This window comes from Phocoena sinus, chromosome 1, assembly GCF_008692025.1.
Source record: "Phocoena sinus isolate mPhoSin1 chromosome 1, mPhoSin1.pri, whole genome shotgun sequence".
In the NCBI taxonomy this organism is placed as follows: Eukaryota; Metazoa; Chordata; class Mammalia; order Artiodactyla; family Phocoenidae; genus Phocoena; species Phocoena sinus.
In genome coordinates, this window is record NC_045763.1 from 12,236,534 (window position 1) to 12,263,301 (window position 26,768).

The following is a 26,768-nucleotide window of genomic DNA, read 5'->3' on the forward strand; positions in this document are numbered from 1 at the left end:
CACTGGCGTTTAGCACCTTTGTTGGGTCTCCCAGCTCCGCAGTTTTAACTTCTATTTGGCGGAACGCCACTGTGATTCAAGGCATGGCATTCCAGCGGGCTTAGTACACCCGGCAGCACAGGGCTGCAGAAAGCGCCTTCCACTCTCTCAGGGTTGAAATTTACAGCTTCCCACGCTCCAGTTCTGACCACTACCTTGTAAAATCGATCCCTTTCACACTGCAAGGGTGGGGGTGAGCATCCACTTTTCAAGGGCTTAGAGAGCAGGAAGAATTCGGGACTCCGTGCACGCCTCTCGGAGCTTTTTCAGAGGTTCACCACGCCGCGCGCACCCGGCGCGTGTCCGGGGCGGGTCGCGGCACAGCCCGAGCCGAGCCCAGAGCCCAGAGGCGAAGAACAAAGGGGATTCGCCCGCCTTCGCTGCCGGGAGGCTGCCCGCGCGCGCTCACCGGCCCCGCCCCTCGCCCCCCACCCCTGCGGCTGCGCGAAATGGCGGCCACACCACAAAATGGCAGCCCGAGCGGGCCCAGGGCGGAGAAAATGAAAGGCGCCGCGGACCCCTCCCCCACAGCACAGCAATGCCAAGCCGAGCTTTCTCCTGATGGCAGGTCGGGGGCCTCGGCGCGCCTCCTTAGCCGCACGGAGGACACCACGGCCTCCCCGCGGCGCCCCGCCGGGCAGCACCGTCCGCCACCCCCGCCTCGAGTCCAAACGACGCAGCGGCTTTATGCCTGGACTGCCTCTGCTCTTCCAAACGGGCCCCTCTCTCAGGAATCCCTTACTTAAGGGGGTACAAACTGGAAAGAACTGAGCGTGGCACACCTGCCGGGCGACCCTTGCCCGCCCAGGTCGCCCCTCGGGCCGGGCGCGGGGAGGGAGCAACCTTTACTAGGGTCCTCCACACTCGCAACTTTAGCTCCAGGTCACCAAAGTAAAGAGAGGAAAGGGGTGATCAAAGAAGCCCCCAAATGAGGGGGAACTAAGGAACCAGGGGCCAAAGGCCCTAGACCACTCCTTCAGCAGCCACGTCGACCCCCAACGCACTGAGCCCACACCCGAGAGCGCAGCGAAGAGCCGCTGGTGGCCCATCGTGCGCGGGCAGCTCCAGAGCGCGGATGTCGGCTTTCCCTCCACCACGCAAACATCCAGTGAGCGTTTTAGGTTTTTCATCGTTCCCCCCTGCCCTCTCCCTTCTCCCTGTGGTGAGGGGCCTCGGGGCCTGGGCACAGGTACAGGAAGGAGCGGTTGCTGTGGTCCCCTTGCTTTTTCCCCTGGCGTAAGGGTCTCGGTGGGCTTGGGCTTTGCTTTGGTCGTGGCTTGATGGAGGCAGGGTGGTGGCGGTGTGCTTTGGATTTTTCGCTTTTCCTTCTCTCAAACGCTCGCTTCCCTGCCCTCCCCATCCCCCAGCTTCCCCTGAGCTCCGTCTTTCCAGAAACTTCTCAGGGAAACTCAGCAAAAAGCCGTAGGCTCCGACACCACCTTCCTCCCGGAGCATGCGCGACGCACTGGGCGACAAGCTCAACGCCCGAGTGTACGAGTGTGAGAGTCGTAGGTGTGCGCGCGCGCGCTCGCCTCGCGGGGCGGGGCGGTTCTCTCACAATGAAGGGGATAGGTTTTTCTCCCCTCCCCCAACGTTCCATCGTTGCGCAAGCGCGTTGAGCCAACTCCCCTGGCCTTTTGAGAGTAGTGGGGGAGGGGCAGGCCCGAAGCTCTGGAGTCGCTGCTCCGCGCGCCTGCGCACTGGGTTGTCTTGGCCGCGATTTTTCCGCGCAGCTTGTGGTAGTGTCTTTGATGGTGAGGTGCGTCTGAACACCTCGGTTGTGCCCTACTCAGTGTGTCCTCTATTCCCTCTGGCGGAAACTGTAGCCTCTTGAGGGGTTATTAATTACGTCCCGCGGGTTTCCTGAAGATTGGCCTTCCCTTTGTGTCTCAGGGCTAAGGTTGCACCGTGTCTCGTTGGCCCCCTTCCACCCCTGCCTGTGCCAGGACCCCAGACTGGAATCGGTGACTGGAGTGTGTTGGAGCCTTCTCCCAAGTGGGGGAAACAGCCCTGGCCGAAGGACTGGGTGATGGCCGCGCTGGCTTCCATCAGGAGCTGCCTGCAGTTCTTGCTTACTAAGCCAAAATAAAGGTGTTCTTTATTTGGTACGCTGCCCTTGGTCCTCGACACCAGCCTCAGCTCGGGCTGGCGGGGCTGGCTGCTGGGTTGGTCCTCCGTGTGTGGATACAGACAAAGAAAGGGCCTTGGTGTACCGCTCTGTCTTCATTTGCAGAATTGAGCTTGGAGCGTGGTAACCATAGTAACCGCATTTACTCTCTTAAGGTGCCTATTGTTTTGTTCTCCTTTCCTCTTCCTTTAGGAGTGTGATGGAAATTACTGCCAGAGTTGTAGGTTCTTAACCCGCCCCCCCTCCCACCCCAAGCTCTTTACCTTGCCATGTAATCCACTTCCACCCAACCCTGTTTTTGAAATCCAGAAGGTTAAGTAAGGTCGTCTTGGCAGGGCATGGAGGCTTGCCACTTTTCCAGTCTGAGCTTTGTTTCCTTGCCACTCTTCCTTTTGAAGTACCTTCGTTTCCCCAGTGGAGTAATTGTCTTCCTATATTCGTTAGCCGGGTAACGTACCTTCAAAGCCTCAGAGATGTAAGGTTTAAAAGAGGGAGCTTGTTTGCGAAAACGGCACCTTTCGGGGCTCCGAAAGGCTGACGTGGCGGTTGCAATTTGGCATTTTATCATCGTGATAACTCGCCCGCAGGTGCTAGGGAGCCATTGACCACACCGAGTCCGAGGTCAGTCCAGGTCATCGCTATGGGAGGAGCCACTCAGTGGGTCCCACCTCAGGGAGATCTTTCTTCCTGGTGGGAATTTTGAGTTGGTGCCAGATTACCAGCAGGAACTCTTAGCTATCTCGAGGCTGTTGAAGTTCTAGCAAGCAATAGAATTCTACCCCTGCTAACAAGGCTATACTGTCATTTGAGGCTTGGAAATGACCAGATCAAGAGTCCCTTGAGTTTGCAGAACTTCTGTTAGAGATTCTGCCTTAACAAATTATGGTTAGTGAGAATATTTAAAGACAAAGTTCCTACAATAAGGATAATGCTACTAAAAAAGGGGAAGAAAAATTTGAGTATGTACGTTTTGCAATTTTAGATAGGCATAAAATCAAAGTTCTTATATGCTGTCTAATAATTAGAATCTTGCAAAACTGATCTCGAGGGAAACAATGTATTTAAGTTGAAAACTATGGAGAACAAAAGTAACCTAGTTTAAAGCCACTTTTTCGGGTGAATGTTTTTTAAGTAAAGGGTTTAGGTTTGGGTGTGAGTTTAAATTATCTTGTGGGGGTGGGCAAAACACAAACTCCTTTTATTAGTTCGTCTCACTGCACCCCTCCCACCAGCTAACAGTATACAGTGAAATCTTTAGTTGTGACTCTTGCTGGTTCTGTTTTCTTAGAAAAAAACATTTTAAGTTAATCTCCTATCTTCAAAGAGAGTTATCTTGGGACTTCCTTGGTGGTGCAGTTGTTAAGAATCCTCCTGCCAAAGCAGGGGACACGGGTTCGAGCTCTGTCTGGGAAGATCCCACATGCCGCGGAGAAGCTAAGCCCGTGAGCCACAACTACTGAGCCCGCGTGCCACAACTAACTGAAACCCGCGCGCCTAGAGCCCGTGCTTCACAAGAGAAGCCACTGCGATGAGAAGCCCGCGCACTGCAACGAAGAGTGGCCCCCACTCAACGCAACTAGAGAAAGCCCGGGCGCAGCAACGAAGATCCAACGCAGCCAAAAATAAATAAATAAATAAGAGAGAGTTATCTTGAGGCGAATGCTTTTCAGCCAAAGAATTTTCCAAATAAAACTGTAAGGGATGGTTCCTAGGACTTTTGTAGTATATAGCCTGAAAAAATTCTATTACCTCCTTTATCAAAATACTGAAATTTAACTTTTAAATATACATTTAAAAATAATTCCAGCATTTAACTCAGAAATGCATCATATCCTACCTAGCCTTTAAACAGAATGTGGCTTTATTTTAAGCCAAAGGTTTCAAGTGTCTAATTATGGAATATCATGTAAAATTAGCAATCATTACCATCCTGAAGATTAATAGCAAAATATTGAAGCAGTTACGTGATTTAAAGAAGCATTACTGGGACTTCCCTGGTGGCACAGTGGTTAAGAATCTGCCTACCAATGCAGGGGACACGGTTTCGAGCCCTGGTCCGGGAAGATTCCACATGCCGCGGAGCAAGTAAGCCTGTGTGCCACAACTACTGAGCCTGCGCTCTAGAGCCTGTGAGCCACAACTACTGAGCCCACATGCCACAACTACTGAAGCCCGTGTGCCTAGAGTCCGTGCTCTGCAATAAGAGAAGCCACTCATTCACTGCAGTGAAGAGTAGCCCCTGCTCGCTGCAACTAGAGAAATCCCGCGCGCAGCAAGGAAGACCCAACGCAGCCAAAAATAAATAAATAAAGGGCATTACTATTAAATAGCAATAATTTAATTAAAATGGAAACAGGTTTTTTTAAAAACTAAATTTATTTATTTTTATTTTTGGCTGCGTTGGGTCTTTGTTGCTGCGTGCGGGCTTTCTCTAGTTGTGGCGAGCGGGGGCTACTCTTCGTTACAGTGTCCGGTCTTCTCATTGGGTGGCTTCTCTTGTTGCAGAGCATGGGCTCTAGGCGCGTGGGCTTCAGTAGACGTGGCACTCAGGCTCAGTAGTTGTGGCTCGCGGGCTCTAGAGAGCAGGCTCAGTAGTTGTGGTGCACAGGCTTAGTTGCTCCGCGGCACGTGGGATCTTCCCGGACCAGGGCTCGAACCCATGTCCCACTGCGCCACCAGGGAAGCCCCTGGAATTTTTGACTCTTAACCCAGAGGTACTTCCATTATACTATAATGTCTCTCATTCGTACCATCAGTGTTTTTCAGTATCTCCCAAAGTTCAAGGTCAAGTAGCATTATGCTGAAAGAATCTGTAAGGAGCATGGACATTATTTTTAACCTGCAAATATTAACTTTTATAGAGATGGATAGAATTCCCACCTGAATTGCTCATTTGAACTTAGCATCTATAATGTGAACTATTTTTCCTTCAAATGAATCTGTCTTATTGAAATTAGAATAATATTTTTTGGGGCATCGTAGGAACACATTAAAAATTTGAACAGAAATGAAATTTGTTTTACACATTAAATAATCTGCATGTCTATTTAAGCTGATGTATTGACATTTTATAAACTGAGAATTCTCTTTTGAGAAGTGTGTATCAGATTTTTTAAAACCCAAGAAGCTAAAATGAACACCTTGGGTGCCATTTTTGGTGTCTGTAATTCTGAAAACAAGTATTTTGATGAAAGTAACACTTCAAGAGAATCTGAGTATGAGGTGCTATCAAATGATGTTTAATGGAATTTTGCGAGCATATGTGTGTGTGTGTGTGTGTGTGTGTGTGTGTGTGTGGTGTGTTTGTGTGTGTGCGCATGCAGGCGCGTGCCTTGCTGCTTGTGGGATCTTAGTTCCCTGACCAGGGATTGAATCTGGGCCCTGGGCAGTGAAAGCGTGGAGTCCTAACCACTGGACTGCCAGGGAATTCCCTAGCCTTTATATTGTTAAACAGAGACGGTTTCTCAGTTGTTTGATAAATCTCTGGTAAAATGAGAAATGATAATTAACTTAATTTGGCATTTGCTAATCGTCTTTTTGATATCCTGTGATCTCTAAAGGTCTTTGGGAGAACTTTAACTCAACTTTGTTTAACAATTTGTATGTTAGTAATTTTCCATGCAATTTCTCTTCTGTTACCTCCCAAAGGTGGGGAGCTTGAAAGTATTTGCAAACAACTTTGTCCATTTCAAATTAAATTTTATATAAAAATTATGTATCTACTCTGCTTTCTACATGGGGAAACAGCACTGTTGTAACAAGACCTTTAGGATACTCTAAGATAACTAAATTTTTTTTTTTTTTTTTTTTTTTTTTTTTGATAACTACATTTAAAAAAAATTTAGCTGGCAAACATGTTGCTTTTAATTTTCATTTAATGTCTCCTTATTCTTGTGCCATGGAGAAAGTATAAATACCTCTTAGTTGGTTCTTTGTTTTAGCTTATCCTTTTACTGTTCTGTGGGAGTACATAGATGGATACAAAATACCACATTTAATAATGACTCTAACTAGGCTCTCTTCTAATGATTTTGCTCTGAAAGCCCCCCACCCTTTTCAGCCCTTTAATTTTCTTCAGCATGATTTTAACTGAAGGCTGCCTTCAAGGTGAGATATGCCTTTATTTCTCTAATTGCAAGGTAGTGTTTTCTGAATCCTCTTCATTGTTGCCCCTTTTAGTGTGATTGAGCTCAGCCTTTTCTGTTCTTCCTGGTGACACCAAGAAGATGCAGCTAATTCAGGGCCTATCAGGTTTTATTTATTTCATTTTTTAAAATTTATTTATTTATTTTTGGCTGCGTTGGGTCTTCGTTGCTACACGCGGGCTTTCTCTAGTTGCGGCGAGCGGGGACTACTCTTTGTTGTGGTGTGCGGGCTTCTCATTGCGGTGGCTTCTCTTGTTGAGCACGGGCCCTAGGTGTGTGGGCTTCAGTAGTTGTGGCTCATGGGCTCAGTAGTTGTGGCTTGAGGGCTCTAGAGCACAGGCTCAGTAGTTGTGGTGCAAGGGCTTAGTTGGTCCGCGGCATGTGGGATCTTCCCGGACGGGGGCTCGAACCTGTGTCCCCTGTTTTGGCAGGCAGATTCTTAACTACTGCGCTCCTGATAGCCCCGCCTATCAGGTTTTAAATGAGTAATTTACATAATATTTTAAAATGTGTTTCAAATTGTGGTTGCTAATATTGAAATTTATGCTTCGTGGAAAAATGCCCATCGGTTCAACACTAACTGCAGCCACATATACAGAACTATGAAGTTCATGAGTTTAGGTAACAGTGTGCTGGCCTGACACTCCTTATGTGATAGTTGTGGCAAATGTAAATGGCTAATCCTACATCTGAATGTAGGTTGATTTGCTTTCACTTTTACTGAGGAATCAATTCCATAATATTTTCAAGAACAAAAATTTCCATATCATTTAATGACTGATTTGCATGAAGACAAGGTCAACCTCTGTGGTGGCGTTAAAGGCCTTAACTGAATTATGAATGAGTGCCGTTATTGTGGAGGTGCTTTTTCTAACTTTTCTAAACCACCTCTTTCCATTTCTGCCTGTTACTGGCCGGCCCCTTCCCCCGCAAAAAAAAGTGTGTTGAAATAGAAAATGTAAACATAAGCCAGAAAAATAGCATAGAAAAAAATTAAATTACCTGGCTCAAAATCTAGAATTTTTAGAAGTAACTTGTCAAAATTCCAAATATTATTTCAATGGATGGTAAGGTTATTACCTGAGCTAGCACATCTTGTTCTGTAATTGTTGCAACTGTGTAAGTAAGACAAGGGCTTGCTTAGCCTTCTAACATCCTGAGAGAGGAAGGAAGAGAGACGATCTTAGCTGAGAGTTGAGTAGACCTCCTGAGATCAAGTTTAAGTATAGTATAGACTATTAAACCAAATGCAAGAAAAGTTGATGTGACTCTCTGACACATCATTAAGAAGCTTATGTTAAACTATATGGCAAACAAAAAAACTACTTGGAGCTTTACCATCTGTGGAATTAAAGAAACAATTTATGCACAGGTGACCCCATATATTAGTGCTATTTATTATGGTGACCATATTTTCCAATTCAAAATAGCACAGTTTGATGATGTTGGCTTGTATCAATATTTATGGAGAAAGTGAATGAGATCGAATATTTAAAATATTTAAAATCTGGTCTGTACCGGTGATATTTTATTTCTGTAGATAGAAAATGTAAAAGAAAGCTGAGTTACTGACTGTTCTAAAAAATTCCATTTTTTCTGGACTCAGTACTGTTGCCTTAATTTTGTGGGTTTTCCCCGGGGTTCTGTAAACTAAAAGGTTCAACTGTAGGCTTTAAAATTTAAAAGCTTTTAGGCCTGGAAAGGCTGGAGTTCTAATCCCCTCCTCGGCTTAGATATTAAATTATATAGCAAATCCTCTGAGGGGAACACCATCAGACATGTAACCGTCTCACTTCATTCAGTTCTATTCCTGGTATGCCATAACGATCAGCAAAGAGAACGTGCAAACGGTTTCGCAAGATTCTATATAAAATGAAGTTGCTTAATGTTACATTCTTGGGAGGGATGGGTTTCTGAAGCCGTCACAGCTTAGCTGGGCCGTGAGAAGGGCGGCCTTGTTCTGACACTTTCCCAAGCAGGCGCGGCTCTAAGTGCCCGGAAACGCCAGAAGCTGGCCAAAGGTGAGCAGGGGAAGAGGTCCTGGCTTCTCCTAGCAGAGAAGCCTTGGCAGCCGCTTTGACACGCAGCCCTGTGAATACCAACCCCCTTTCTCTCTTTTATTCCCCCAGGCCAGCGCCTGGGACCCCCCTACTCGAGGGGCCGGAGGCTATGCCTACCTCTGCAAGCGCGGGGCCCCAGGCCTGACACGGCGCCCGCCCTAACAGAGTGCTGCGCGCCTGCGCACCGGGACCAAGCGCGCGAGCGTTCCTTCCTGGCCCTGCGTTCCTCCCTCCCCCGCGCGCCTGCGCATCGGCTGGGAGGAACTCGGCGTCTCAGCCTCGGCGGGCTGTCGGGAGGCTGCGCGCGCGCCCGAGGTGAGGGAGGCGGGTCGCGCGCGCCGGTGGGAAGCGTCCGGCTGCCACAGCGCCAGCTCCGTCGTAGTCGCTGCCGCCCGGGTCTCGCTCGCCCCTCCTACCCGCTCCCCCTCCCGCCGCCTCCCGAGCGCATGCGCCGCCGGAGCGCGGGGGTCGGCTTCGGGTGTGTGGTGGCGGCAGAGCGGAGCTGCGAGGCCCGAGAGTCAGAACCTGGGGGAGAGGGATGGTCTCTGCACGGGGGGGAGCCGGAGGAGCCGCCGCCGCTGCCGACGCCACCGCCGCAGCCGCCGCCGCCGCCGCCTCGGCGCCCGCCTCCCGGCGCTGACGGGCTCGTACGAAGCCGGCGAGGGGGAACCAGCACCAGCGGTCGCCGGCACACCGCCCAGCATGGTCCGGGAAACCAGGCACCTCTGGGTGGGCAACTTACCGGAGAATGTGCGGGAAGAGAAGATCATCGAGCATTTCAAACGGTGAGTGACATGAGGCCCGGGGCCGCGCTCTCTCCTTGGGCGCCGCTGGCCCCTCCGGCCCGTTGCCGGCCCCTCCCCGTGCGCGGAACTGGTGAGGAGACCGGGGCCAGACCCACGGACGGGTGCGGGAGGCGCCCGGCTGCCTGGCCGCTGCTCGGCCCGTGTCGCGGCGTTGGGCCTCGGGCCTCGGCGGAGCGGGCCCGGCTGCCGCCCTCTCCGTTCCCAATAAGGAGGCGGCTGTCTCTTGGCCTCCGCGAAGCCGGCGCCGGGAGGGTGCCCTCAGGCTGGCCAGCCGGCGGTGGGGTCGCGTCCTAGCGCGCCGCTACCACGGCTCCGAGCAGCCGCCCCCGCCGGCCCGGCAAATGCGGCGGAACCGAGCCGCCGACGGGCTGGGACCCGAACCCCTACCCCGCCCCGACAGCCCCCGGCCCGGCCGACTCCAGAGTCCCGCAGCAACTCGCGCTCCTCACCCTGCGGACGCGTGGACATGTCTGACCTAGAGAGGGTTTTGTGGGGAAAGGAAAGGTTATACAAAAACAAAAGTCTTGGTAGGTATCGTAGGGATATTTCGGAACTGGGAAGACCCTGCTGGATTTTAGGGACCTCTCACGGAAGGTTCACAGACCTAGAAGCGAAATGGAAAGGGCAAACGCAAATGTTTTGATTTCTTCCTCTTGTTTATGTGGGGTTGGGTGGGGGGTGGTGTCTGAAAATAAGTTGGTGCGTCTGTTTCGGCTCTTTTCGCCTTCCTCCAGCGCTCTGGGGTCCCTGGATGAGGAGGGTGGTGGGGACCGAGTGCTCGCAGAGGAGGAGCCACCTCATGTAGCAGAGTCCCCACCGCGCTGTGCTCCCAGCCTCGGGAATCTCCGCTGCTGTGGCCGCGCCGGCGTTAACACTGCAGAGCCTTTTTTAAAAGGATGGTGTTTCCCTCCCACCCAGGATTCCTAAATCAGTGGTTAAAAAATGCATGCCTTTTCAGATTAGAAGATGTAGCTCTTTTAAAAAAAGATGTAGCTTTTAAAAACGTGCTTCCCAGAATATTTTTTTTTGTTCATAGCGGAGTAGGAATGAATGTTCTTATTACATTTTACTTATTTAGTAGCTTTTACCGTTTGATTTTGTTTTGTGAAATCTATGTGGGTCATAGCTGATAGAGCCCTCCATGTGAAATACTGAAAATGACGGTTTACTTACATTGGTGTAAATTGAGAAGGACTGTAGCAGATATGTGATTGCCCTCGAAAATTACTGTTTCTTGCGATATTAAAGACTGCGGAAGGTTTTAAGTTTGGTATACTCTAAATTCCTCTTACTATCTAGTGAGTGAAGGGGAAATTATGGAGCGCCCTTATTAGTGAGTCACCATGGGAAAAAGAGATTGCGTCGCTTGCTCTTAAGCAGCTTGCATAAGGAAATGGAAGCAGAGGCAGCGGAGCTCCGCTCTTTCAAATGGAGGATCATTGATTCTGTTGGTGGTTGCTGTTACTGGGGTATTAAACCTTCACCGCTGGAGCGCGCGTGTGCGCGTGTCCGCGTGTGAAAAGGAGCCTGGAATAGTGAGGCCGTTCATAACCCACTAAAGCTGTCTTCGTTAGGACTGGGGGAGGCGCGCTTCCAGGCACTCCCGGTGTTTACTACGTTGTGCTGAGAAATCAGGCAGCGGGAAGGCAGGAGCAAAAACTCGGCTCTGTCCCCTGTGACAAAGGGGAGATCTCGGGCTCAGTGGGGAAACAGATGGGAACTCTCCGTGGCGCTGCTCCACCCCTTACCCCATATGGAGGCCCCAGATCTTCAGTGTTTTGGTGGAAAAATCATTTAGGTGCAGATTATTGGACTGGAAAAGCCACGTAGATGTGCTCACTTTTATCTCCTTGTGGACCTTCTCTGTAGGTGTCTGCCTGGGAAATTCGTATGCACCGACGTGCAAACACGTGCATTGCAGCATTTGCTTTGCCCCCTCAGTATCATGTGGCCAGACGTGTCATTTCGCATTATGCAGATTCTAGAGACACTGTATGCCTATCGCGGGGAGTTTGACCCCTCTGCAAGATGAGGGGTTAGAGAGGAAAGAGGAAATCGTCCGAGGGAGTTTTGGAAGGTTTTTTAAGTGGATGGTGCTGCCGGCCGGCTTGTGTGAATGACTTTCTAAAATGGCGGCCAGGACCCACTTTAAGTGGGAATCAGCAGAGCAGATCTCAGAATGCACAGAGGGAGGAGCGGGCAGAGGATGCGAGCTGCCTTGGAAAGCGGCGGTCTGGAGGAACGTTGCTGTGTTAAAGAGGGCTTAGCTGGCACATTGCTCACGACTGCATTTAAAGGAGTGTGTTACGTATTGCAGAGCAAAAGCAGATGCTATTGATAAGATTATCTTAAAACTAAGTAGACCTAGTGTCCCTGAAATTCCTTTATTTTAAAAGCAACTTTTGAAAATTTTAAACAAGTTTGCTTAGTTCTTTGGGTAGATGGTGCATTCTTAGTGGGTTTAAAGAGTGTAAAAAGGTTTACAGAGAAAAATCTCCTCTTTACCCCGACCCTGGGAATTCCAGTTCCCACTCTCCCCTTCCCATCTCCACCCCCTAACAGGTAATTTCTATTTCTGGCTTCTTGTGTATCCTTAAAACGGGTACAAGAAATGTTCTTGCTGATCCAGCTGTGAAGCTAAATGGACTTTGTTTGGAGAAATTCAAGGTCTTTTCTCCTTATTGTAGAAAATGTTTTGTAAAGTGTTTGGTTGCTACTGGGAGGAAAACTAAATGTGAATAATTTAAGTGAAAGGGATAAAACAGTGCTTGTACCAGAATGAGAGTTCTGCAAGAAAATTTAAGAACATCCAATTCTGATGTCTTTTAGAAATCATAATGAGAAAAACCATGCAATACCTATACTAAAACTGAGGTTGAAGTGCCTACTTTTACCGTTTTCCCTAGCTGATTTCAACATTAATAACTGTTTTACAGGATTAAGAGGTGTACACTGGGAATACATTATATAAAATGTTTTCAAAATGAATGTTCTCGTAACGGTGATTAGGCTTTTGTAGTAAGTATTTGGATTAAAAAAATGATTAAATGAGGCAGCTTTGGGAGCAGGGCAGTTTAAGAGGCATTTGGGATGGGGGAGGGTCAGAGCCAATTCTTTTATTTATATTTTGATTAGTGCTTTTGCTAGAAAATAGGTTGAGGGAAGGTTGCTGATTTGGCTTTTTTTTTCCCCTCTGTGCCAAAGAAAGAGCAAACCTTTAAAATGTAATCAGAACATTTTCAAAATTTGGCTTTACCTTCTTGCAATAAGAATAATCTATTGTGCTCATGATTTTAACAGCATTCAATATGCTGATTGAAAAGAATTAAATGAGTATTTCTGAATCAGATTTAGTTAACAAAGATCCATTGCAGGGACTGAATTTGCACAATAGAGAAAGTCCTTTTCTTTGTATGGTATGTTAGCTGGATTGAAGGGGGAAGGGAGGAGTTATACAACAATTGGTCGCTGTCTTAGTTGTTAGAGGGAGAGAGGTGTGTGCAAAGGCGACTCCCTGAATTAGAATGAACAAATGAATAGAACCCTTTAAAGGACATAAAAGTCTCTGTATCTTATTTTCAGGTTTGAAGTAAATCACATATTCAGGTTCTTCCCATCCATTCTCCAGTTCTAGAGAATAAGTTAAAGATCACACAGAGGTTGAGCAAGGTAGCAGCTCATGTAAAAATTTTGTCAAAGAATGAAACTCATTTAAAAGTGTTTTGTTTTCTTAACTTTATTTTATCTTGCTGCGGTCACTTTCTTTAACCTCTTTATTGGAGTATAATTGCTTTACAATGCTGTGTTAGTGTCTGCTTTATAACAAAGTGAATCAGCTATACATATACATATATCCGCATATCTTCTCCCTCATTTTGCTAACTTTACATGTCCAATCATAATAGTTTTCCTGAGTTTAAATAGCTGGAATATATGTTATGTTACATGACTTTGGTTTACTTCTGGGACCCAATATAAAGTATTGTGGTAAAGTTTCCTTGCCCTTACATACTCCTATAACTAGAGATACTTTTAGACTTAAACAAATTTGACTCCCTAGCCCGCATCACTGCTACATGGTTTATTCTTTTGAGCTGGGCCAGTTTCTTTGAAGAAACACCTTTGTTTTTGAATGTTATAATTTTGAATACCTATTTTCATGACAGGCTTTTTGAACATTAAAAAAAGTAAAGTAAAATAATTTTACACTTATCTTGAGAAATAGCATTAGAAACTAATACAGAATACTTGTGATGTTGTATTTTATTTCCTGAGTTAGAATGCTTCTGGCAGATTGGAGGGAAACATAGGGCTCAGTGCCAAGAAGAATGATGGTGTTTGCCTTGTATAGAGGGCACCTTTTCCCAACTGCCTTTCTTGTGGACTCTTGATTGCTCAGGCGTTGTATTGTTTGGTATACTTATGAAGAGATTTCGGGCTTGATTTAGGAGACATTTTTAATCCTGTACGCACCAGTGGTTTGGAAAGACTTGTATAGAAGTTATAGAGATAGTGGTAATGTGGAAGTTTTTCCAAATATTCTTCCAAGTCTCATTTTCCTCTTAGTTTGAAATTTTGCCTAAATTAAAAAAAAATTGAAATGTTTCATGAAAACTAGCATATTCCAGTTGGAGACTATATATTTTTTTGCTTTTACTTTTAAGACTCCCTAGTGTTTGAGCTGTATTTAACTAGTCACAGTATTTAGAGTAAACACTGTAGGCTGAAAAATACCTTGAGTATGTATATTCATTCAGATCGTGCTCCTGAATGTTGATATTGGATGATTTGAAATAAATAGTTGTTCAACTTTAAACTGACATATTAGTCTGCTGAACAAGGAGACTAAATAACGTAACACTTTTCTATAATTCAATTTCTAACCTTTACTGTTTGTTTTGTTTAATGTTTTCTTTATTATTATATGTCTTACAGCCACTCAAAAATTTTTTTAAATTTTCTTTCTTTTCTTTTATTTTATATTTTGGCTGCGTTGGGTCTTCGTTGTTGCTCCCGGGCTTTCTCTAGTTGCGGCAGGCGGGGGCTACTCTTTGTTGCAGTGCGTGGGCTTCTCATTGTAGTGGTTTCTCTTGTTGTGGAGCATGGGCTGTAGGTGCGCGGGCTTCAGTAGTTGTGGCACGCGGGCTCAGTAGTTGTGGTTCACGGGCTCTAGAGCCCAGGCTCAGTAGTTGTGGCGCACGGGCTTAGTTGGTCCGCGGCATGTGGGATCTTTCCGGACCAGTGCTTGAACCCGTGTCCCCTGTATTGGCAGGCAGATTCTTAACCACTGCGCCACCAGGGAAGCCCACTACCCATATTTTGGATGAAAATAGCATACTCTATTGTGGAAACCGATTAGGATGTTTAATCAATTTATTAGAAATTATATAATTTTGTGTGCTGTCTAGCTGGTTTTTTGTGTGTGGAAATACGCTTTGCAGTGAAAAGATGTTCTTGGTATGATGTTAAAGTATTGCAACATTCTGATTTTTCCCCCTACATGTGTCACTGTCTGCCAAGTTGAAAATTATAAACATCTAAAAAAACCCCACAACGGGATGTCTCTATAAAACCCTAACTTAAATTTGGTGAATTTTTGGATTTAATTACTTAGGATTTCATTTTGAGTATAGGGATGAATTGAAATCTAACATGTTTAAAGATTTTTATTATATAAGAACTGCTCCACCTCTTACAGCTAAGGAATATTTCTGGGAAAATTCAAATGGAAGATACCTATTATTGCTTGTGTTATGCACTTGGTGCTAGATTTTTAGTCCAGCATTAAACTCTGGGGGTATGTGTATGTCTTTGTATCTTTGTATTAGATGCTGAGTTTGGGTTACATTGACAAATGAAATTAAGGTTTTTCTGTTTATATCTTGTATTGGCTTTGTTACATTCTTATCATGTTTACACACAGTATATGTACTTTTACATATAATACATTTATAGTTTATTTGATTCTTAAAATTGACTCTGATCTTTTAGAAAAATACCCCATCATTTTATTCCTTTGATTAAAAAACTAGGGGCTTCCCTGGTGGCGCAGTGGTTGAGAGTCCGCCTGCTGATGCAGGGGACACGGGTTCGTGCCCCGGTCCAGGAAGATCCCACATGCCGCGGAGCGGCTGCGCCCGTGAGCCATGGCCGCTGAGCCTGCGCGTCCGGAGCCTGTGCTCTGCAACGGGAGACGCCACAACAGTGAGAGGCCTGTGTACCGCAAAAAACAAACAAAAAACCAAAAAACTAGGATATTTTTACTCAAAAACACTTTGTATTTTACAACTATATTGGATGTATAGTGATTTGCATCTTTTGTAAGTCAGTAAATTGGTAGGTGGTGGATTTTTGTTTCAACCATTAATTTTTAAAATTTATGCTGTCTGCAATAAAGGCTCTTTTTCACTCAAGATATTTTTATTCTTTATTTTAAAAATTTTTTAATTTTTATGTTTTGGCCACGTGACACAGCATGCAGGATCTTAGTTCCCCGACCAGAGATCGAACCCATGCCCCCTGCAGTGGAAGCAAGGAACCCTAACTACTGGATTGCCAGGATATTCCCCACTTAAGATTATTTAAGTAACCTCGGATGAAAAGAAAAAAGATTTAAAAAGTTTATCACTTTATTATGTCAAAAGGGTGTTAGAATGAAAACTATTACTATTTAGACCAGAATTTAGGAGGAGGTACTTAAATTTGGATAGGAAAATAGTATGTCTTTATTTTCACTAACTTCTTAATCAGAATTTAGCATTTCCATCAATTATAACTATATTGTGGTGTAGTACCAACATGGTAGTATTAGTAGTACCTGTGATGATTTCACCACCAACGCCAGTCAGATGTATTTTCATATTTTACATTACAGTTGTTGCAGATATTTCATTTATGCTCATCACAACTTGGAAATGACAATAGCTATTAGACCTGCTGTTAAATACTTATATTTAATGCATCAATAAAGATGCATATATATATTACTGTATGATCAATCTGTGTTGTAGATATACTTTTAAACTTTACCTTGGAGAATTTTGAACATACACAAAAGTAGAAGAATAGTAAATAAATCTCATGTACCCATTGTTCAGCCCCAATGACCATCAACCAGAACGTATTCTGCCTTACGAGGAAAAAAGCAGAGGAGGGGATGGAGAGTAAATGTGGGTGGGAGTGACGAGGAAGGCCTCTTTGAAAATATGGCATTTGATACACAGGAATGAAGGCCTATCCATGCACGTAGATCCACTTCTCACCTTCCTATGTGTTTGTTGTTTTTCATTTAAAATTTATTTTGAAATAGTTCAGGAAAAGTGCAAAGAATTCCCACATTCCCTTCACACAAATTCCTCAGTTGTTAGCATTTTGCCACATTTGCTCCATTACCTTCTCTTGTCTTTTCCTGGCATGACATCCTTAAATTCTCCAGTGTATATCTCCCCAAAACTGCATTGCACCATACAGTATTTTCGGCAAGGAAATCAACATTGGTATAGCACTATTACTCAATCCATAGACCTCATTCAAATGATGCCAGCCATCCCAACAATGTCCCTCTTTCCTTTTTGGTCCAGGATCCTAGCCGGTACATGTTGTCTGTCTGGAACAGTTTCTTACCCAAATTCTCATGTGCCTGATAGTCTTAAAGAGCACAACTCTTTTTTTATTTTTAATTAATTAATTTATTTTTGCGTTGGGTCTTCATTGCTGCGTGCGGGCTTTCTCTAGTTGTGGCAAGTGGGGGCTACTCTTCTTTGCGGTGTGCGGGCTTCTCACTGCGGTGGCTTCTCTTGTTGCGGAGCACGGACTCTAGGTATGCAGGCTCAGTAGCTGTGGCTCGCGGGCTCTAGAGCGCAGGCTCAGTAGCTGTGGCTCGCGGGCTCTAGAGCACAGGCTCAGTAGTTGTGGCACACGGGCTTAGTTGCTCCGCGGCATGTGGGATATTCCCAGACCAGGGCTCGAACCCGTGTCCCCTGCATTGGCAGGCGGATTCTTAACCACTGAGCCACCAGGGAAGCCCAAGAGCATAGTTCTTTCATTCTGCAGGCTGACCCTCTACCCAGGTCTGTCCAGTATTACCTCATGACCAGATCAGGTCTTGCAATCTTGGCAGGAATACCAGAGAAATGATTCTGTGCTTTTTCAGAATATGGAGACAGTATTGGATCCATCCCACCAGTGGTGATGTTAACTTTGATCACCTAGTAAAGTTAGTGTGTTCACCGTTTTCCCCCCTTTATTTGATTAGCATTTTATGGAGAGATATTCCAGTATTGCACTGATAGTCTTTTCCATCATCAACCCTAAAGCCAGTAGTCTTAGCAGCTATTGATAACTTTTTGTAAAAATATTTATTTATTCATTTATTTTTGGCTGCATCGTGTCTTAGTTGCGGCATGCGGAATCTTTCGTTGCAGCATGCGGGCTTCTCTCTCTAGTTTTGGTGCACGGGCTCAGTAGTTGTGGCGCACGGGCTTAGTTGCCCTGTGGCATGTGGGATCTTAGTTCCCCGACCAGGGATCAAACCCACATCCCCTGCATTGGAAGGCAGACTCTTAACCACTGGACCCCCAGGGTAGTCCCCCATTGATAACGCTTGACTGTATTATATACTGCTGTGATTGTTGCCAAATGAGCATCTATTAACTGTGATTTCTTATACATTTATTCTGTAGGTAAGAATTTTCCATAATTTGATTTGGAAATATATATACACACACGCATATATATGATTTCCATTTTTTTCAATGGGTTTTAATTCAGGACTTGCTTATTTTGATACCCAAATCATTCTAGATTTGACCAGTGGGCACTCCTTCAAACTGGCTACTGTGTCCTTTTGATATCTCCGCACTACTCTTTTAAGCATTTCTTTATTTCTGGCAACAACAAAGGCTCATCTTGTATTTTCCCTTTCCCAGTCCTGTAATCAGCCATTCTCCAAGAGACTCTGGTTCCTTTTAGGGAGGGATGGTATTTAGAAACCCACGATCTGGGTGCACAGTTTACCCATTGCTGCAGAGCTAAGAGGATATGTATTGTGTGTGTACACATGTATATATGTTTACATGTATATATAATACATATATCTCTATATATTTTGAAACTATGTTCACACGTTTCAATACATGAGGATTCTTTCTAACCTCCCCATTTCCATGTTTATAAATCCCTTCTCAGACAGTGAGAAACTTCTTATTATTCTCAATATATTTACTTATTTGCCCAGTGTGTTCTTAGTGTAACTAATAGGCCAACCACTCTGCCTCCCCCACCGCTGCCTGCCACCTCTGGGCACCTCACGCCTGCTGCCTCTGCGTCAAATCACCTCCCTCTTGGCTTTTCTCGTTGGAAACCAACATTGTGGGGGAGGTGGAAGGCAAGGCAAGAAAAGGAAGGTGGGGCTGGAAATGACTTGCATGTTTTTGTCTTCAGTTTTTTCTCTCATAGGAGACAACTTGTGGATGAATGAATTACCTGCCTCTGGTACCATTTGTAAGCAGATTTCGAGCTACCCCACTTTTAAAATTTTAGTTTTGGTTCTACTTCCACCACTGACTTTATGACATGAGGTTAATTACAGGATCAGTATGAGCTGTATTATATGCTGAGTCATTCAGAAGAGGGGCTAGTAAGAAGGGAGTTTGTTTTTTAGGTATCATCATTGCTCCATTTATTTGGGCGTCAGTCACTCACTTTGTGTAGTATCTCAGCAAAATCTTGCCCTCACCCCACTTCCCCCCAGGCTTATTGACCTCAACCTTATTTCTTTTTTTGTTTGTTTTAACTTAAAATTTTTAATACTAATTTTAAATTAATAAGTTTTAATTAATTTAATTCTTAACTGAAGTGTAACTGACATATAACATTATATTGGTTTCAGGTGTACAACGTAATGATCTGGTATTTGTATATATTGCAAAATGATCACCACAGTGAGTCTAGTTAACATTCCTCACCATACATAGGTACAAAAAACGTTTTTTTTCCTTGTGATATGTACTTTCAAGATTTACTCTCTTAAAGTACTTTCAAGGTTTACTCTCTTAGGAACTTTCACATATGCAGTACAATATTAACTGTAGTCACTGTGCTGTACATTATATCCCCATGACTTATTCATTTTATAATTGGAAGTTTTTATCTTTTGAGCCCTTTCATTCCACCCGTCACTCCAACCCCCAACCACCAATCTGTTTTCTGTATCAATGACTTTTCTTTTTAAGATTCCACATATAAGTGAGATCTTATGGTATTTGTCTTTCTCTAACTTATTTCACTTAGCATAATGCTCTCAAGGTTTATCCATGTTGTTGCAAATGGCAAGATTTCCTTCTTTTTTACGGCTGAATAGTATTCCATTGTGTGCGCGTCTGTGTGTGTGTGCGTGCGCGCACATAACATGTGCACACACCACATATGCCACATGTTCTTTATCCATCCATCAATCCCTGGACACAGGTTGTTTCTGTATCTTGGCTTTGGTAAATAAAATGCTGCAATGAACATGGAGATGCATATCTTTTCAAATTGGTGTTTTCCGTTTCCTTGGTTATGTACCCAGAAGTGGAATTGCTGTGTCATATGGTAATTCTATTTTTAACTTTTTGAGTCACCTCCATATTGCTTTCCATAGTGGCTGCATCACCTTTTTTTTTCTGCTCCCTCTACACTACTCTTCACCCCTGACCAGAGTTCCTTAATGAATTAAAATCTTATTCCTTTGCACAAGCCCTACAATGTGTATAGTTGGTATTATTTTGAAGTAGATCCCAGACATCTTATTTAATCCACAAGTATTTCAGTGTTTATCTCTAGAAGATCAGAACTGTTTAAAGATATTCAGCAATACTATGGTATATCCTTATTTCAAATACCCAGTCAGTGTTTTCAAATATCCAGCCAGTACTCGAATTTGTAATTGTTTTAAGAATCTTTTTTTTTTTTTTTTACTCAGGCTCTAAATAAGGTACATAAGATATATTTTAAAATTTTTATTGAGGTATAATTTGCATACAGTAAAATGTACCTATTTCAATGTTGAGTTTGTTGAATTTTGAGAAATGTAGGCATCCTTGTAATCACCACCACCACAGTCAGGATACCACAGTTTATTTACTTACTGATGGACATGGGACTATTTCAGCCTTTTTTTTTTTTTTTTTTTCCGATACGCGGGCCTCTCACTGTTGTGGTCTCTCCCGTTGCGGAGCACAGGCTCCGGACGCGCAGGCTCAGCGGCCATGGCTTACGGGCCCAGCGGCTCCACGGCATGTGGGATCTTCCCGGACCGGGGCACGAACCCGTGTCCCCTGCATCGGCAGGCGGACTCTCAACCACTGCGCCACCAGGGAAGCCCTATTTCAGCCTTTTTTAATCCATAGGTTTTAATCTCTCTCTCTGCTTACAACTTAATTTGTTGGAAACCAAGTTGTAGAGTTTCTCAGTGTGTGTTTTGCTGATTACATGCCTGTCCTGTGGTATACATTAACATCACCTTTTGTCCTGTATTTCCTGTATGTTCAAAAGTTGATAATTGTATTTCAGTATAATTGGTTTCTTTGTAATTCATGCATTTTACTTGATTAATTTAATAATAGTCCGAGAAAGGGTTTATAGGTTTCACTGGCTGTCAAAGCAGTCCGTGGAAAAAAGTGTAAGAAATATTGGTTTAGGCAAACCATTATGTTAAGAATAGAATGCTAGCAGTATATTTAAGTACTTAACTTTAGCTTTGACATAAAAAGGTTGAGGTTAAAAAGTTAAGAATCACCGAAAAACTTTAAGACTAGTAAACAAAACAAAGATAGTGTCCTGTGAATAGCTTTATTTTTCCCCTCCTCTTTTTCGTCATTGTAAACTTATAGGATTAGAACTGCTGTTTTTCTTGTGGGAATTTTTTTCTGGTTTTTCATCCACCGGCCCCCCCACCCCCACCCCGCCTCAGTTTTATCGTAGAAATCATGGAATCCTTAGATTTTTTAAGGTTGTTCCTTTTAGTCAGCTTGAATTCTTTCAATGAAATGAATTTCAAGCACATCCAATGTTAGAATTAAATGCCATAATAGATATTAATTTCTATTATGTGAGTGGGTTCAGCCTTAATCAAAGAAAACAAGATTTGCAAAAATCTCAATTTATAGAGAGTATCTAAGATTCAGTTAGTATGTGATGCTGTATATAAAAAAGACAGGGAATTCCCTGGCAGTCCAGTGGTTGGGACTCTGTGCTCTCACTGCCTAAGGACCAGGTTCAATCCCTGGTTGGGGAGCTAAGATCCTGCAAGTTGTGCGGCGCGGCCAAAAAAACAAAAACAAAAACCAACTAAGACACCTTAAGTCTTCAGTAAAACATTTATTTGTTTATTTATTTAAATATTTACTTTGGCTGTGCTGGATCTTCGTTGTTGCACTTGGGATCTTCGTTGTGGCACGTGGGATCTTTGTTGCAGCATGTGGACTCTTAGTTGCAGCATGCGAACTGTTTAGTTGAGGCATGCATGTGGAATCTAGTTACCTGATGAGGGATTGAACATGGGGTCCCTGCATTGGGAGCGTGGAGTTTTACCCACTGGACTACCAGGGAAGTTCCCAGTAACACATTTATTATATAAAGTAGGTACATTTATTTTCTCCCATGAATTGAATGGGTCAGATTATAAGATTTATAAGGGGACTTCTCTGGTGGTGCAGTGGTTAAAAATCCGCCTGCCAGTGCAGGGGACACGGGTTTGATACCTGGTCCGGGAAGATCCCACATGCCGCGGAGCAACTAAGCCCATGTGCCACAACTACTGAGCCTGTACTCTAGGGCCCACGTGCTGCAACTGCTGAGCCCCTGTGCTGCAGCTACTGAAACCCATGTGCCTAGAGCTCCGCAACAAGAGAAGCCACCGCAACGAGAAGCCCGAGCACCGCAATGAAGAGTAGCTTCCGCTCGCTGCAACTAGGGAAAACCCGCGCACAGCAACAAAGACCCAATGCAGCCAAAAAATAAATTAAAAAAAAAAAAGATTTATAAGGTCTTTTTAGTTTAGAAAATCTTGTTCTAGGGCACACCGTGTTAGAACTGGCAAAGGGTCTTTATTGGCATGGAAAAATATTAAATGACAAAACAAGTGTAAAATGGGACATGTAACATCTCTATGGGGTCAGTGAAAATCTATACATGACTCTCCTGTGTATATGCTCACTGTGTCAGATTTTGATACAAATGGTGTTTCCGTTGATAACTGAAAATGTAAAGTGAGAGATGAATAAGTATAATATTAAAAGCTCTCTCATGCAAAAAAAAAGAAAAGCTTATTCTAGCCATTCTTCATAGTGCATAAAGGTCACTGGAATGCTGTGAAGATTTTTAAAAAGTATATTTTGATGATTAGTTGGATTATAAAAGAGCGTAATATCTAGAAATACTGTGTAGCCATCATACAAAACATTGGTGTACCAGTTCCTTTCAGATAAATCATCTCCTAACCAGCTATGCTCATCAATCAAAAATAGTCTTTTTTGGGTTCAGACTTAAGTGGCATTTGTAAAGTTTCAAATAGTTTTAAATTATATTGCAGTTAATTTAAAAAAATGGTGTCTGTGCTTTGTTATACTAATCTAAGGTGTATAATGATATACTCTAGTTTTTCTTGTCACTTATACCTGTTTTTTGTTTTTTTTTTTTTAATGAAGTAGCCCTTTCCACGGTGGTTTTTTTTTTTTTTTTTTTTTTTTTTCTGAGGTATGCAGGCCTCTCACTGTTGTGGCCTCTCCTGTTGCGGAGCACAGGCTCCGGACGCGCAGGCTCAGCAGCCATGGCCCACGGGCCCAGCCGCTCCGCGGCATGTGGGTTTCTCCCGGACCGGGGCACGAACCCGCGTCCCCTGCACTGGCAGGCAGACTCTCAACCACTGCGCCACCAGGGGAGCCCTCCACGGTGGTTTTTGACACATATTATTCCTTTTCAGCAAGTTTGCTATGCGGCTCTAAAAGTAGAGGTATAAAAGGAACTTTCGTCACAGCTTGGGGTCTCACAGGGTTATGACATTTGATTTCCTTTGTGTTGATCTTACTGGAAATTTGTATAAAGGTTTTGCTTGTAAAGAAAAGCTTTTTAGTTCTGGAGATTATAATTAATGACTAAAGTGTTGACTGGAGAAGTTTGCATATTTAACAGGTTTCAGGAATGATTGGCATAGAGACTGGTGACTTATTTCTTAATTTAATAGGCTTAATTTCATGCAGAGTTTTTATTGGGAAGCATGATTATTTAAAAGTTTATAAACCATTGGAAGTGAGTAGAAAAACCCAAAGACCTTTTAAGATTAAAGAGTGATAAAGAAGACCCATTTCCTTAATCTGGAAATATCGGTAGTCTTTAAAGATTTACAGAAATGCCGTGGTGGATGAAAAGAATATGGAATTTATGTATATTACAAAAAGATCACATTTGTCCTGATTCTGTTCTAAGTAACCATATATTGTGAAATAAGGATAGAAGTCTAATCAAGTGAAATATTAGAGGGAATTTATAAATTTCTCAAAGTCTGTTTTTAAACTGTTATTTTACTAAGAAGTAAGCCATAGGTAGAAGTTAATTTCCTTCTCAGCAGTTGTACTGTAATAGTCCTATTAAGCCAGGTAGGAAGCACATTTTCAGAGTCCTTTGTGTTTATACCCCAGACTCTTGATGTGGATTTTTGTTAGTTTCTTGGCTTCTGCTACTTCAACTTTGTTTTCTCCAGCCTTCCCCTTTTGATCAACTTGCCTTGCTCCTTTTTTTCTTCATCTGTTTTATTTACTGCCATTACTTTAAGAAATGGTTAATCATGGTCATTTGCATTCTCTTTACAATTATACTTGAGCTTTTCTCAGTACTATGTAAATCAGACACATTTATGAAGTTGTTCATTAATTATTGTGAGAAGAAATGTCCAAAAGTTAACTTAGTGACCACCATCATTGTCTGTATTCCTGTACTGTGTGTGTGTGTGTGTGTATATATATATATATATATATATATATATATATATTTATTTATTTGGATACACCCGGTCTTATGGCACGTGGGATTTTGTGGCGTGTGGGGTCTTTAGTTGCGGCATGTGGGATCTTTTAGTTGCGGCATGCGGGATCTAGTTCCCTGACCAGGGATCGAACTCAGGTCCTCTGCATTGGGAACATAGAGTCTTAACTGCTGGACTGCCAGAGGAGTCCCCTGCACTATATATTTTGACTTTTAGAGTGTAAACTCCTCCCTCCTATTCTCTGAAGAAGTACCTTATGAATTCTAAGATTGTGTAAAAGATTCAGGCTTCCTATTTTATGTAGCCAGTAACGTCTAAAGATCATAGAATCTTTCGGATTGTTTTCTCCTTATAATTGGATAATCTTTCAGAGGTTTACATATCAGTTGCGCACTCTCTTTTTGTTAACAATTAATTTTAGCTAGTAAATAGTTATTTTGCACCATTAGATTGGTGCAAAATAATGCATATACGTATTTTTTCACTGAAGTAATGGTGCCGTTAATAGTTCTGAAGAATTTTGTCATTCAAAGCTTTACTGAAAACATTGCCTTTTCCCAAGAGTTGTAGTCATCAAGTTTTCATGTACAGGAATCTAGGCACTAACCATGGATTTGATAAACAGCTGACTGTAGTTTTGTTGGTTGAATTAAGCTTATCTTCAGTGTTCAAGTTTTCTTAAACCTTTTCTAATTAGAGTCAATAAATCATTTCTCATCTTAAAAAAGTAATGTATTATGTTCATACAAGCATTTACAATAGCCAAAAGATAGAAGCAATCTAAGTGTTCATGACCCATGGAAGGATAAACAGAATGTGTGACAACAAAATACGTATCACGGAGTATTATTCAGCCTTAGAAAGGAAGGAAATTCTTCTTTTTTAAATTGAAGTATTGTTGATTTACAATATTATGTTAGGAAAGGAAATTCTGACACATGCTTCAACATGGATGAACCTTGAAGACTTTATGCTAAGTGAAATAAGGCTGTCACAAATGGACAAATATTGTATGAGTCTACTTACATTAGCTTCCTGGAGCAGTCAAATTCATAAAGTGGAATGGTGCGTTCCTTTTTTTTTTTCTTCTTCTTTTTTTTCTTTCTTTTTTTTTTTTTTTTAAACTGTTATAAGCAGTGTTGCTTACTAAGCAGTCTATCAAATGTCTTCCTAAGAGGTTTCTCTAATTTATACTCCCTGCAGACAGTGTTATGAAAGTATTTATTTTCTTAGACTCTAGCTAATATCTGGGTATTATTAAATTTAGGTCTTTGTGTTGCATGGCATTTTTTTTTTATTTGGATTTTTGAAATTTTGGGTGGAAATTGAGCAGCTTTTTTGAGTGTGTTTGTTTTGTTTACCATTTTGTGTGTATGGGTGTATTTTTAAAGAATTTCCTGGAACTTCCCTGGTAGCGCAGTGGTTAAGACTCCGTGCTCCCAATGCAGGGGGCCTGGGTTCGATCCTTGGTCCGGGAACTAGATCCCACATGCATGCCTCAAGTAAGAGTTCGCATGCCACAACTAAGGAGCCAGCCTGCTGCAACTAAGACCTGACGCAACCAAATAAATAAATAAATATTAAAAAAAAATTTCCTATTTGGGTATTTTGCCTGTGTTTTGTTTGGACCTCTGTCTCCCTTGATTTGGAAGAATTTTTATATTTAGGAAATCGCTGATTTCTCATGTGCAAGTATTTTTCCCCATTTGTCTTTTGACTGTATTTTGCTATTTAGGAGCTGTAATTTTTATGTGGTTTAATTTATATGGTCTTTTCTTTTATGACATAGGGATTTTATCTCAGGCTGAGAGTCTTTCCCAGACTACAACAAACTAATATATATTTATTTATTTATTTATTTTTGGCAGAGAGAGAACACAAATCAGCAAAATATTACAAATCATTCTCCCCCCGCCCTTCTTTTTCCACCTCTCCCCCATTCCTCCAAGTAGAGAAACATTTTACGATTTTAGCTTTTTCTAAAATGAGGCTAGGGTCCTGTGTTTGACTGTGCTTTGCTGGCTTTAGGGATTCTGAGTCTGTTTTTTTCATCTTTAGTAATCATTTGTACTTACTCCAAAGATAAAGTGATTAAAGGGAAATATATTAATTATTTAAGAATAATTTTAAAATCTTTTATACATAAATTTATTTCACAGTAGATTTCCCGAAAGAATTCTGTATCTCCATGAAGTGAAGATAGGTTTTGGCTGTCATCTAATGGGTTACTTATCTTTCCAGGCAGGCATGCTTGAAATAGAAAATGTCTTCCTTAAATGTGCCCATTTACAGGAAACATGGCAGGCAGTTGATTTGTATTGAGATAACGCAGACACTTGTGACTAAAGGACTTGTAAAATCTGTTGTATTAAAAGAGGTGACAGGGACTTCCCTGGTGGTCCAGTGGCTAAGGCTCTGTGCTCCCAGTGCAGGGGGCCCAGGTTCAGTCCCTGGGTCAGGGAACTAGATCCACATGCCGCAACTAAAGATCCCGCATGCCACAACTAAGACCCGGTACAGCCAAATAAATAAATATAAAAGACAGTGACAGGTACTATTTTTTGTCTT

The 26,768-nt window shown here is 43.1% G+C and overlaps 1 protein-coding gene across 3 annotated transcripts in view; it reads left to right on the forward strand.

Moving 5' to 3' along the window:
* Positions 1–529: 529 nt before the first annotated feature.
* SPEN (spen family transcriptional repressor) overlaps positions 530–26,768 on the forward strand; it is a 91,724-nt gene continuing 65,485 nt past the window's right edge. For 2 of the 3 annotated variants that reach the window (XM_032650806.1, XM_032650823.1), the window contains exon 1: positions 8,731–9,157. In XM_032650806.1, coding sequence (XP_032506697.1) covers positions 9,075–9,157 — 83 coding nt within the window. In that variant the 5' untranslated portion in view covers positions 8,731–9,074. Of the gene's footprint in view, positions 1,148–8,730; positions 9,158–26,768 lie in introns of those variants that run through there. The other variant, XM_032650816.1, reaches the window with a different exon arrangement.